General features: G+C 38.5%; 1 protein-coding gene and 1 long non-coding RNA gene across 3 annotated transcripts in view; one reads left to right on the top strand and one right to left on the bottom strand.

Moving 5' to 3' along the window:
- The window catches only part of LOC128217163 (integrator complex subunit 13-like), a 64,942-nt gene extending 57,187 nt beyond the window's left edge, over positions 1 to 7,755 (top strand). For both annotated transcript variants that reach the window (XM_052924101.1, XM_052924099.1), the window contains exons 10-17: positions 932 to 1,110; positions 1,413 to 1,500; positions 4,163 to 4,239; positions 4,856 to 5,013; positions 5,289 to 5,489; positions 5,819 to 5,943; positions 6,203 to 6,332; positions 6,977 to 7,755. In XM_052924101.1, coding sequence (XP_052780061.1) covers positions 932 to 1,110; positions 1,413 to 1,500; positions 4,163 to 4,239; positions 4,856 to 5,013; positions 5,289 to 5,489; positions 5,819 to 5,943; positions 6,203 to 6,332; positions 6,977 to 7,013 — 995 coding nt within the window. In that variant the 3' untranslated portion in view covers positions 7,014 to 7,755. The remainder of the gene's footprint in view (positions 1 to 931; positions 1,111 to 1,412; positions 1,501 to 4,162; positions 4,240 to 4,855; positions 5,014 to 5,288; positions 5,490 to 5,818; positions 5,944 to 6,202; positions 6,333 to 6,976) is intronic.
- Positions 7,756 to 11,355: 3,600 nt separating this feature from the next.
- On the bottom strand, positions 11,356 to 14,104 carry LOC128218255 (uncharacterized). Its single transcript, XR_008258344.1, has 3 exons — positions 13,253 to 14,104; positions 12,596 to 12,674; positions 11,356 to 12,199 (listed from the first exon to the last, which is right to left on the bottom strand). It is a non-coding gene; the product is annotated as an uncharacterized LOC128218255 (long non-coding RNA).
- Between the last annotated feature and the right edge of the window lie 378 nt (positions 14,105 to 14,482).

Genomic DNA, 14,482 nt, shown 5'->3' with positions numbered 1-14,482 from the left:
GTATGACCTTGGTTTGTTTCTTGTACCATGTTTCCGAGAGTTAATCCTTTGTTGACTCCAGTATCTGAACTGTAACAATCAAGTGGAGCCAAGCCGCTCAAGGTTTAGCATGTGGATGAAATATAATGCTTTAAACTTCTGCCACATGCTAGATATTGAGCATTGTCCTTGACATCATGAAACAAAACAGTTATGTTACCACCCTCCTCGTTGAAATAATACAATCAACCTTAAGCACTCGTCTATATTAACAATATCTCAGTTTGTACGGGCAGATCTATTACTTAATGATAGCCTTACATGTTTAAATTCCCAAATTTGTCTGTCTTACTTTCACAGTCAGAATATGTTAAATGTAGTTTGGTCTACAGACTTGGCAGGCAGTTTCACAGAAGCCTAATCTTCAAATATATTATTGTTTATTTGGAGATGGCATCATCAATCCTCATCTTGTGCATATATGTTTGGAAAGAGGACTTCCAGTGCAGTTTGCAGTGGTGAAGACGTATGATTATGTCCCAAGTGGACACTTCATATCAGAGGCTATGTCTGTGGGCATACAGGCTGTAATCTGTTTCAAACCCTGCAAAAAAGTACTCTCCCTGTTGTGCAGATAAAGAAGACAACTAGGTTTGAAGGCAAATTTCTAATTTATTGTCAAATGTTCACAGTTAATATCTTCAAGAAAACATGAGCATTGGTTATGTACATTTTAGTGTTATACAAAAACGACAGCATGTTACATTTGTATTTCAGTGTTTCCCAACTTGTACTCAATGGAAAAAATATGTGTCATGCAATTTTCAGATAATGATCTTGTATAATTTTTTCATTCAGTAACAACCAATCATTATTTAATGCCATTGTTTCTCATCAGAAAGCACAAAGTAATAATGGGTTTTATCCATCTCAGTGTAGAATTTCTCCTCAGGAAGGGCAGTAATGCTGGAGCAACCCAGGAAGACAGGTATAAAAGTGACCTCCCATATGTTGACAAGCCACGGTGGAGAGATATTCATCCACACTATCCCGACAGGCCGGTCCATATTGGAGGATCCCCCCTCCATCAGTGAGGGGCCCGGAGGCAGAGTGACAGACTATAGAATACCGGTGGGTGAATGGGGATATTCTTAGTTCTGAAATACTTAGCATGAGAGATTCAATGCCATGGTGATTTTACTGATCTACATGCATCTCACTTTTTTATCAGTTAAGTTTGGTTTTAAATCAAGTCAATTACTTTCTATGTTTCAGAGGCAACTGGGAAACCTCAATTTTTTTTCAAAAACACATGAGTGAGCTTCAAAGAAAACAATTCCTTAGTAATAAATTTTCTACATTACATCCTTTTGTAATATCTATAATGCTTTATTTCATGTCACCTAAACAGAGTCCCTTTTCTGTATATATAGGATTTCCGTGAGTTTATGAAGGAGAACCGACTGGCACCAGCGTCCCCAGCAGTGGCTGAGCTGGCCCCACAACTACCAATACAGAGAGGTACTGCTTGTTGGCTGTACAGCGTTCCTATGTTTTACTTCTTTTCCCTTCTATATTTTAAAAGGCCACTTGTCTTTCCTTCTTTTCGTCAAACCTGTTATTCCTACTTTTTAGTCAGAATAGCTGATTTACTGGTCTGTGATATTTTCATTTGTAAAAGTTGTTTGCTGATTATCTCCTGAGATCACAATGATGCATGTCAGTAAGTTTTGACCGTACCAAGCTGCCATGTTGCCTGATTGCTTTAAATTTGTCATCAACTTCAAACTGTCATATAGTTGGTCATTGACATTGAACTTTGAATGTTAAGTTGGAAATTCCTCCATTGTGCCTACCTCCATTTCGTCTTCCGCCTTTGTGTCTCTCCCCTTTGTGCCTTCCTCACTTGTGCCTGCCTCCTTTGTGCCTTCCTACTTTGTGCATACCTCCTTTGTGCCTTCCTACTTTGTGTGTTCCTCCTTTATGCCTTCCTCCTTTGTGCCCTCCTACTTTGTGCTTTCTTCCTTTGTGCCTTCCTCATTTAAGCCTTCCTCCTTTGCGTCTATCTCCTTTTTGACTTCCTCACATATGCCTGCCTCCTTTGTGCCTTCCTACTTTGTGCATACCTCCTTTGTGCCTTCCTCCTTTATGCCTTCCTCCTTTGTGCCCTCCTACTTTGTGCTTTCTTCCTTTGTGCCTTCCTCATTTAAGCCTTCCTCCTTTGCGTCTATCTCCTTTTTGACTTCCTCACTTGTGCCTGCCTCCTTTGTGCCTTCCTACTTTGTGCATACCTCCTTTGTGCCTTCCTACTTTGTGTGTTCCTCCTTTATGCCTTCCTCCTTTGTGCATTCGTCCTATGTGTCTTCCTCCTTTGTGCCTTTCTAATTTGTGCCTTCCTCCTTTGTGCCTTCCTATTTTGTGCCTTCCTATTTTGTGCCTTCCTCCTATGTGCCTTCCTACTTTGTGCTTTCTTCCTTTGTGCCTTCCTCCTTTGCGTCTATCTCCTTTGCGTCTATCTCCTTTTTGACTTCCTCACATATGCCTGCCTCCTTTGTGCCTTCCTACTTTGTGCATACCTCCTTTGTGCCTTCCTACTTTGTGCATTCCTCCTATGTGCCTTTCTCCTTTGTGCCTTTCTAATTTGTGCCTGTCTTCTTTGTGCCTGCCTCCGTGTGCCTTCCTATTATGTGCCTTTCTCCTGTGTGCCTTCCTCCTTTGTGCCCTCCTCCTTTGTGCTTTCTTCCCTTGTGCCTTTCTCATTAAAGCCTTCCTCTTTTGTGTCCTCTTCTTTTGTGTCCTCTTCTTTTGTACCCTCCTCCTTTTAACTTTCTTCCTTTGTGCCTTCCTCATTTAAGCCTTCCTTTGTGCCTGCCTCCTTGTGCCTTCCTATTATGTGCCTTTCTCCTTTTGTGCCTTCCTCATTTAAGTCTTCCGCTTTTGTGCCTTCCTTCTTTGTGCCCTCCTCCTTTGTGCTTTCTTCCCTTATGCCTTCCTCTTTTGCGCCTTCCACTTTTGTGCCTTTCTCCTTTGTGCCTTCCTTTTTTGTGCTTTCTTCCTTTGTGTCTTCCTCTTTTGTGTCTCTCTTGTGCCTTTCTCCTTTGTGCCCCCTCCCTTAAGCCTTCCTGCTCTGTGCCTTCCTGTTTTGTGCCTTCCTGTGTTTTGCCCACCTCCTTTAAGCCTTCCTTCTCCTAGCCTTCCTGTTTTGTGCCCTCCTCCTTTGTGCCTTCCTCCCTTGTGCCTTCCTCCCTTGTGTCTTCCTCCCTTGTACCTTCCCAATTGTACTCCCCCCTTGTGCCTTCATCCTTTGTACCTTCCCCCTTGTATCTTCCTCCATTTTACCCCCCCCCCCCCCCTGTACCTTCCTCCCTTGTACCTTCCCCCTTGTGCCTTCCTCCCTTGTGCCTTTCTATCTTGTACCTTCCCCCTGGTACCCACCCCCTTGTGCCTTTCTCCCTATGTACCTTCCCCCTAGTCCTTTCCCTCTTGTGCCTTTCCCCTTGTACCTTCCCCCTGGTACCTCTCCCCATGTGCCTTCCTCCCTTGTACCTTACCCCTGTACCTTCCCCCTTGTGCCTCCCTCCATAGTACCTTCCTCTCTTGCACCTTCCCCCTCAGCAGTGCTGAAAAACCTTGCTTACACTGATATTGACAGTAGGGGAAATAGTGTTCGGAAATGCCATAAGATGTATAAATTTAATGACTAGCATGACTAGCTTCGGGTCAGCCTTAGTGTCATTGTGGAAAAATTTGACCTTGACCATAACTCAAAAAACCAGTTACTTAAATTAAACTTTATACACATGTTTTGCAGTGAGGCCCACAACTTGCTTCAATAATTATTGAGTAAGGTCCTTTTTTTTAAATGTCAAAGAAACACAGCAGATGGGTGTTGGATGTTCTCTGTTTAGTGCTCTTGTTAAAGTGTACATTAGATTCATTATAGTTAAATCAATCACAATATGACTGTATAATGATAAAAGACCTGGAAAATGGCAATATTTATGATTGGCACCAGTACATTCATTTAGTAGAGATATTTAATGGTGTATGTCAAAATCGCATTGTACTTGACAAAAAACACATAGAAACCACATGTTTTTGTAAAATGAACAATCTATCCCAAGACAAGCTCAACCCACATATGTGAAATTCAGGTTTAATTATTTTTTATGACCAATTGCAGCAATACATCATGTAGAGCGGACCAGCAGGTTCTGGCCGATGGTGATCAGCGAGAGCCTCATATTCAACATGGCGTCAGTAAGTTCATGCTTGTATTGTAGTTTCAGTTTTTTTTCTAAACTGCTACTGGGGATAAGACAATTATCGATGCAATTTCATGTGGTAAAAATATTTTCTGATATGATACAGAAAAATGAATTCACAAATGAAACCAGAATAGTTAAAAAAAATCCAAATTTAATTAATAATTATAATTATAATTCTAAAATAATTTTTAGAAGAATTTTACAAGAGAAAACAAACTTATGAGTTAGTATGTGTTTGAAAAAGGAAAAGTTACAATACTATATTTATTCATTTTTTTAACTATTTCTAAAATCATTTATTATATACTAAAAATGAATCTGAGAGAGTGACTAGAAGTCATGACAAGGAGAAGGAATATTGGTAAAACATGACATGATCTAACGTTTTACATGAAGTGTCTGAGATAAGTTAAGTGAAAATCAGAAAGTTAAAAAAAATCACAGAATCAACGTTCCTAATCCCTTTTAAGTTTCTAACCACTTCGTTTCACTATAGAAAACTGCTAATTAGACAAAATGAAAAAAGAAATACAGCAGCAACTGTTTTAATTGCATATTCCATAGCTCATTCATTCCATTATGGTAACTATCCATGTGACTCTGTGCAGCATATCGACCCCCTGCCTACACTGCTCATCAAGGAGCGCCTGACAGAGGAGGATGTGATAGAATGTCGGAAGGCCATCTTCTATGTGGTTGGTATGGAGAGTAGAAATGAACCCCTCCCCGTCAACCTGGCCGGCACTCGCGCCAAGGGAAACAAGAGGTTTATCATATTTATGGCTTACTAATTTGAACAGTTTTATTCTGACTGTGATTGTTTCTTACTAATAAAAAGAAATATACTTTTCTACTTTGGAGATATATAATGGATGAAACATGTACCATTTGTAATACTTTCATTAAATGAAAAACTGACTTATTAACATACAGCTTAGGGAATCAAGGGTATACTTTTTGTCAAGATTAAGATCAAACAAAACTACACACAAATATGTCTGTTTCTTGCTTGACACAAATCCTTCTATTTCCCCCTGTAAGAGAGCAGCAGTACTCTCAGATGTGGCAGGAGTTGGAGACACTGGTGTCCGCCCACGCCGGCACCTCTGAAAACCACAAGCGTGTGTTGGAGTGTCTCCTGGAGTGCAAGAAACCATCAGATGATAAACGTCGCCTTGACAAGTCCGGGCAGGCCAAGGAGGAGATCAGTGAGGCAGAATCAGCATGGAAAGACCTTGACAAGTAGGTGGGCTTAGAATGAAATGGTACGTGTAGATGGAATACAAAATAATGTTTACAGTAAATAAGGTAAACGTTTGCTACATTGGTCATGAATAATTGACATGTAAGGGGTTATTTCATAATCGTCTTTGACAAATTAAAGATTAATGCTTATATTGAAAAGTAAGTATTCTATATACGGATTTAGGTATCTTTGATTTCAAAAAATATCCAAGAGGCAAATAAAAATATGTGGCACGATCTAAATAATGTTCATGCAGCAGTTAATTATTTTGTGGTAGGATAATAAATCTATACGTACTAAACATTGTGTTGTGTCTGTGTGTCAGGTTCCAGAAGATGACAGAACATGAGAAGAAGGAGATGAACAAGCCAGAAATCAGTGTGGACGATGCTGGACCTCCCTTCAAGAGGCTGAGACCCGGATTCACAGAACCCCTGGTGAAAACTGCAGGTTGGTACACGGAGGGCTTTTGGTAATGTGTAAATAAAACTTTGGGATGAAACAAAGAAAAATGTTGAAGAATGTTGGAAGTGTTAGCTAAATGAATAGTTTATTTTAAAAATGACACAGCATTATTATAGAAAGGAGTTAAGAATGTGTGGTTAAAATTCATTGAAAGAACTCATATAAGATTATATAGTGGTATTTATGTGTACATGCAATTCATAAAGCACATTTATTTGCAGATGCATATGTTTCTATTCTTCAGGCAAGCAAAACCTGTTGTCCATGTGGACTAATCGGATTAAGAGTGTTCACTCAAATCGCCATGAGGAGTTTATAGGCCGACAGGAGAACAAGGGCACCATAGCCGAGCTCTACAGACACATGTTCGAGGGGTAAACAGTTGTATCCCCTTGCAAAATTATTTTAACTTCATCAATTCAATTTATTTCTTAATAAAACTTCATCTTGCTCAATTCATAACTGTAAAATATTTTTAACCATTTTTATGAGTTCCATTTTTGCTTGGGTTGAAGATATTTCAACCTATTTTAATAGTTTTGTGGTGTAGTTTAAACTTATTTAATTTTACAACGATTGTGAAATAAGCTATTGCAACCTATATAAATCACTCATTGGCTCGATGTTGTGCAAGAGTGTGGTCTTGTGTTGTGGGGGAAACCAGAGTTCCCTGTGAAAGCCCACTTGTCCGGCTTGATGACTACTAACCAAACTCACAGTTTTGTGGTGTGAAAGGTTTAGTGGTGTATTTGTCCATTCTCAGAGGTGTTGGGTTTAATCCCCAGCATGGGAGCATTCCTGTTTTCTGCCCAGGAAATGTACTCCAGACTGATTCATATCAGCTTTCAGCTGTCTTCACAGTCATACTTTAGTAACCCAGTATAAACCAAATTACAACCATTTATAATGCAACAGTGAAAAAAAAATAGTTATTGATCAAATGATCATTTACATTTGTTCTTCGATTCATGAATCATTTCACTACTAGTGACCTATACTGTCAGTGTGTGTTTTCCAGGGATGAGGAGGACATAGCTAACAGTGGCAATGTCTGAGATAGCACCACCTGCCCAGTGTTCGTGGGCCACAGGAAGGGGTATAGATGACCCAGGAAGACTGATCTTACCATTCAACAAACTGGAAGTGACATGACATTCTGGTGTTAATTCACTACAGAAGCACATATTGTGTTGAAGGTGTATAAAACCTGCCGTAGACATTTGACCCCATGTCATTACCGTGATGATGATAGTGTACAGACTTCAGCTACATAGATAAGCCAGTGTAACAGAACTGAAGGGTTTAGCTTTTTCAGTGCTTTGATATGATTGAACGATTTTAGCCATGTCAAAATGAATAACAAGGCAATTAACATGATGCTGGTTATCATTTGTTGGTTCAGTTGACCTATAAAGGGATTATAAATGTCAATAAAATAAAAAAAACTAATCCAGTGGATTACTCACACGACCTCTGACATGTGACTGAGCAGAGCTAAGCTCCCATTGGCATGGGGTTGTATTAGGTCACTGCAGAAGCTTTAAGGAGAAAAGGATGTTTACAATGTATTGTATGGACTGACATTTACTATTCTCTCTATGTTTTCAAGTCAATGTGTGTATACAAGTTTGACAAAATTTAATCAATTGCCTACATTGTTTATTTTTGTATCTTTCTGTTTCTTATAAACTCATTGTTTACTTTATAGAACAGGCAAATATTGATATTACAGAAAAAATGTATATGTATAGTTCTTAACCCTGTAATTAAATTCAGAAATAAACGTTGGCGTGCTGACTCTAGATTTGTTTCTGCTAGTTTTGAACGTTACCTCACCTAGTCTTATCCACTGCACAGTCATGTCGCCTATACCTTGGAATTACATGTACATGTATATTTGTCTTTTTTGCTTTAATGCAGTTGCCTCCTTGTAAATGTATGTTATTTGTCCTCAAAATCATTCATGGTAAAGCATAGGAATTTGTACTGAAAATTACTGAGTCTAATCAATTGATATTAATTAAGACCTTTCTTACAATTATTTAATGACTAAAAACAAACGATCTGATATGTGAAAGTGAGAAAACTTCAAAGTATCAAAAAGAAATGTATGGGTCGTGCACAAAATGACATTTTACATGGACATGTATGACATTGCCCTTTGCTTTACTGCACGGGACCCATGTGCAACCAGAACAGTTATTACAAGATAATTTACTTCGTTGAATGGCTTCTGGCATCAGGTACCGGAATATACCGGTATGTACTATACAAGCCTGTAGTGTGATTAATTGAAACGAAGAATGGCTTTGTTGTGGTCTTGCTTAAATAATTATATGCATTCATGTATTTCCTTGTGCCATCATAGTGTACATTAAAAATAAAACATTGCTATGCTATTTTACAGTAGTATTGTTCCCATGGCTATGCTGATGCCATATTTGATGTTTGAACTGGTCAGTGTGAGGGGTAATACAATGTCTTACAAAAGATGTACAGCTGATATTTAAATACATTTGTACATGTAACACATTCTTTCATGTTCATTTATCAACTGATAATATTCAACCTTATTAATGATCTTAATTTTAAAAGGAGTTTATATTCCTAATAGGTCTGTTAGATTATCTTATTGCTTCCTTACAAAATCTCAGTGGAAAATTAAAGGGATCAAAAGAAATAAAAGTTGGATTCCTTGGAATCATTTGTGGATCGAAATTCTTTTTCAAGGCAAGTTCAGGTATGGTTTATTTTTCGTTTTATTACTGAAACATTTCAGGTTTATTGGTTTGATCAAGGGTCGTATGACTCCCATCATATACCGTCAAACCCCGTTGACTCGAGCTTGCTTGGCTCGAATTCCTTGTTGACCCGTAACTGTATGTTAAGGATCGAATTCATTACACTGAACGTAAATATTCCCGCTTGGCTCGATATTTTCGAGGTTCGAGAAACTTGCGCTTGGCATATCGTCAGAATGTACACAAAAACACACAGACGTGTTTTGGTATTTGTGTATTCTCAAATGAAACACAGGTGTAGAAATAAATGATGTCTGGTGTTCAGAGCGATTGTAGTCATTCTCAACGAAATTCGTTTTCTGGTCGCTCCAGAAGTAAACGTTTCTGATGGCAAGAAAACTCGCTGCAAATAAAAGTCGCTGAAACTCGTCCTTGACTGTTGCGGCTATCAATGCATGTTAATGCCTTTACATGAATGTTAATGCCGATCCTTTCTGGGTATTTCTGCTTTTAGATTTAAATTATAATGGCAACGACTCCCTATTTCTGCATTTTTTTGTAGATTCAAAGTTTATTTTTACACTCAATGCAAACAGAGTTTACAGACATGAGCAAATTGTCAATACAATAAAGCCGATTATTTCAATGGGAGTTGTTTGTTTTTTTCCAAATGTCACGCTGACATGAACAAGCTTTCATTGATAGAAGTGACATAGAAGGTCATAAACATTTGATCGTATGCATGTATTAATGGCATTACTGGCTCAGTGCTTGAGTTCAGTTATAGACATATCTATTTATCATATTATAGCTCTTCCCTGACTTGTATCGAAGATTCCCTGTCTGTGAATAGCATACATACAAAGTCTTATTCAAACACTTCATTCGATTTCCATAAATGGATTTTCTATAGATTCCGCGAAAATTGCACCACTGGTGCAACTTTTCATTTCACTGGGAGTGTGAAACACACGTTTACATTTTGATTTTACCAAGATTGTCTTTTTTGTGGCCACAATATGGACCACTGACGCTAAAAAGTTTCTTTTGTGTGAGCAAATTGTCCGGGGATTTCGCGCAAGCTCAAAACAATCAGGCCACCATCGAGCCAGGTTGATTGCGCTATCCGAAAGACAATAAGCGTTTATGAACACACTGGAAGTGTCCTGAGGTATTGAATAGCAAACAATGCACGGGAATCAAGCTTGTACAAAACTGTCTGAATTTTTTGCAACTGGTGATTGGAAATATTTTAGAACGTTATAAGAGAATACTTTCTGCAGTCAGGATTCACCTAACATCTAGAGGATTGGATATTACTAGTAACCCGTGGAACTTCAAGAATTCTTATTCAAACTTTGGTTCACACGGTTCCACGTGCAATGCCACCTGTTTGAGGTGAAATTGATTTTTTTCTCTGCTAATATTTTGCATTATTATCTATAGGTATTAAGATAAAAAAGGAATGCTTGAAGTTAGAAACAGCGAATATCCGAAGACTTGTAAAGGCAGGCAGGCGAAGAATGAATTCAATACCAGAAATTTGTAAAGCGAAGGAACACAAGCTGTATGTGCAAATATCATTTTGAAGTGAAAAATCAAAGCGTGGTGAACGTTTATTGAAATCGCATCAGTAAATGGTTTGTACGTAATACTTTACAGAATATGAACGTGAAATAACCTTGCTTGGCTGATAGAATGCGTATTACCAATGGAAAATAATTTGATTTACTGAAACAGTTGTTTTGAGTTTAAAACTCATTTCGTTACACGTATAGTGTACTTGGTTTACAAATCATGCCGTTAAACGTGTAGTGTACGGTGTTTACAACTCATGCCGTTGAACGTGTTGTGTGCAGTGTTTACAACTCATGCCGTTAAACGTGTAGTGTGCGGTGTTTACAACTCATGCCGTTAAACGTGTAGTGTGCGGTGTTTACAGCTCATGCCGTTAAACGTGTAGTGTGCGGTGTTTACAGCTCATGCCATTAAACGTTTAGTGAACGATATTTACAACTCATGCCGTTAAACGTGTAGTGTACGGTGTTTAAAACACATGTCGTTAAACGTGTAGTGTACGGTGTTTACAACTCATGCCGTTAAACGTGTAGTGTACGGTGTTTACAACTTATGTCGTTAAACGTGTAGTGTACGGTGTTTACAACTTATGTCGTTAAACGTGTAGTGTACGGTGTTTACAACTCATGCCATTAAACGTGTAGTGTACGGTGTTACCTTATTTGAAATGAAGCCGTGACTATGAGCGGCAATGGTGAACATGAAACTCATTTAAACAACATTGAGACGACGCTACAGCGAGATGAGGGTGGGAACTACACGCTCGGTCCCACCGTCAGGCCGGCCATTGGCCCGAAGAGGAACACAATCAATCCCGAGCAAGCAACGCGCTATTACTATATGTCACTGGCATTTATAGTGACCGTTAGTGCGGTTTGTGTTTTCATCATTGGATTGTTGTATTACCGCCGCCGGCGGCAATCAGATTATGATATTTCATCCCGCCTGGCGGACGTGGATGCGGAACTGGTTCCAAACGTCAGTTCAACTCAGACCACTTTACTTAAGCCGGAGCCGGGGATCATGGTACCATCTATTCAGATTGAATCGGTCGATGACGACGGGAACGTTCACGTAGAACTTTACCCCGTCTCTGACTCCTGACGAAAAATCGAACGACCAATGAAAAATTATCAGTGGAACACAATGACCAAAGGCTTGATACCGGGAACATATTCAAACGACGTTTACTATTTAGTTTAGATGGAAATTAACATGTAGATCGTGCTAACGTTATCCATATCATATGAGTTTTATGCACGTAATGTAAACTTAATGTTCTATGCAATACATACACTGTACGTGCAAAATTGAATATCCGAATGTTTAGTTGGCGTGACAAGTACAAGATTAGGGCGGGTCATGAGAAAGCCTGCATTAATAGCATTTACTTCTTATCGTTTTATTAAAGCTAAAGCCTTGTAGAGAAAGTAAATCAAAAAAACGTTTCTGGCCTTCGTATTTCTCAAGAAACAGGCGTTTAAAGCCCGGCCTCACTACCGTCAAACCCCCTCATTACCTTATTTTACTTTGGTATCGAAATGCATTTCATTTTTTCATCAAGAATGCTGTTAAAGGCTTATAAAGTAGACATACTTATGACAAAATAACCTATGGCTATTTAACATAAGCCATAACGAAGCCAACACAACGAATTTGGTGAACGAATAAGCTCGGATCAGATCATGAGCACGTGCTTATTATGTAACTATGACAAAATATTTTTTTTTCGAAATGCTAGACATACAATGTCATTTTCCACATTTGGAATGTGAGAAGTGTTGGTGGTAAGTACGCCGTATAAGACGGTGGTTTCTACGTGTATGTAGTACCGCATACAATGGTGCATTTTCTAGTCGTAGATCCTTTGTCCTCGACCGGCCAAGACTTTCCATGATTTAAACGGCCGAGACCTTTCAGAGCTGAAACGAAGCAAAAATCTTGATAGTGAAGGCTGGGCGTTAAGATAGCGAGTCTTAATCAATTTATGGAAAATCGCTTGAAACGACAACGTCAAAAAGTTCGCTAGCGATCGGACAAATATTTACCAGGGCATGCGTGATAATAAACGGATTTGGCATGATATCTCAATGACATCATAGCGGGGGTAAAGTCATTACAACCATTACAGCATGTTCACATTAAGATTATGCTTATGTAGGGGAGAAGTTCATTAATCTACACCCGTCCGTGAGTGCATGACACCTACAAGGTGCTCATTTTCCTAGTAGTTTAAAATCTGATCAAAACCGGTTTTAATGGTACATGTATTTTAGCGAAGTTTTGATATGGTTCTACATGTCAAAGTTCTACTTGACCTATATGGTCCACATATATCACACAGGATGGATGTCGCTTTACTCTTAACATCTGATGTATCATCTTTGGTCGGCGCCACTAATGGAAAAATATGAAACATGAATTATTTAAATGCTATATCACATCAGCATATTTGTCTCCTTGAGTTTATCGATGAATGCAGAAATGTTTTACTTCATAAGAAAAAGACCCATTCTGACACCGAATTGGTTTTGGAACCGAACAAATGTAGGTTCTTGAAATTGCTTTCGAGATTTCACAAAAACATGTACCCGATCAATAGAACAAATGGCTATGTGTCGTCTATGAGTGATAGATGGGACAATGCCTATAAGTCGTTTCTAATCTAGATGAGATTTTCCTACATTTTAAAAGATGCACGTATTCGATTCTCCTGGAATTGAGTAACTAATTAAAAGAGTTCCTTGAAGCATTGCTCGTCCAAGAATGTTTCCTGACCGCTTTTTTATAAAACGTTGGTCACATGTTCTCCTCGTGTAACGAGTTACAGCCAATATGGAGCCTCGTCGAGTCAAAGTCACAATAAACAGATCGAATCTGCCTTATAAGGATACTTTCAAAACATTTTTTGCCTGTTAATCCTCAACTTATTTAATTATGTTACTTATATTCATATACTACTGTTTTATATTTACCTGTTTATTGACCATGTTTGTGTTTGTATATGTTGTTACAAAGACGACGTAGCTGGTACAAGTCTTTAAACAATGTTCTGCTCTGTTGTGGCATGTTCTGTTCTGTTCCTAATACCTTCTACAGTCATTGAATATTTCAATGAACCTTGTGTCACCGCATCAAGGTTTCAGAATGTTTGCTTAATTAAACCTTGCCGGCCAAGGTCAGTGTCACTATAGAAGGTCTAGTGTTTACTAGTTAGTTAGTCCAAAACTTCTTTTCGATAACACCATCGTTCAGTTTGTTGATCACCACAAGCATCTCGGCTTAACACTCAGTAACGATGGGTCTTGGCACCAACATATCACTAATATCATCGCAACAGCATCAAAAATTCTTGGAACAATGAAAATGATGAAATTCAAACTACACAGAAAAACACTTAACCACATATACCTATCATATCTCCGTCCGCATCTAGAATACGGATCACTTCTATGGGATAATTTGCCCAATTCGAAAAAGATACACTAGACAAAATTCAATATGAGGCTGCTCGCGTAGTTACCGGTCTTACACGATCCGCATCAATAATCAATCTACTAAAAGAAATTGGCTGGGTGTCCCTTACGGATAGAAGAACAATTCAAAAGCTGACATTAGTATATAAATACAAACACAACATGTTACCACCTTATCTCGAACAATTATTTCCTCCAAGTGTGCAAGCTTTTAGTAACAACACGTACTATTTACGAAACTCTGATAACTTTCAAACATTACCTAGAAGAACTCAAATTTATGCACAGTCTATACTTCCATCCGCATTGAGGATGTGGAACGATCTTGACAACTCAATTAAAAATGCAGTATCATTGCCCGCGTTTAAAGGTTAAATGGAATCTATGTATACTGTTCCCTACATTTTATATCGAAGGCGAAAGATCCGCTTCAGTCCATCATGCTCGAATGCGTAACAACTGCAGCAACTTAAATTCTGATCTTTACAATAATCATATCGCAACGTCTCTTAACTGTGTTTGTGGTATGAAATCGAAGATGCTGAACACTTTCTTTTTAAATGTAGTCGTTTTATTACACAAAGGCGTCAGTTATTCCTTCTAGGCAATATCACCCACTGAGTGTCTATAAATTACTACACGGCTACAGTAATTTAAGTGACGAACAGAATTCATATATTTTTCAAAGAGTACATACATATATTGTTGCATCTAAAAGATTTAAGACAA

Source organism: Mya arenaria, chromosome 14 (assembly GCF_026914265.1).
Source record: "Mya arenaria isolate MELC-2E11 chromosome 14, ASM2691426v1".
Classification (NCBI taxonomy): domain Eukaryota; kingdom Metazoa; phylum Mollusca; class Bivalvia; order Myida; family Myidae; genus Mya; species Mya arenaria.
The sequence above is the reverse complement of the archived record's forward strand: the minus strand, read 5'-3'. Positions and strand labels throughout refer to the sequence as shown.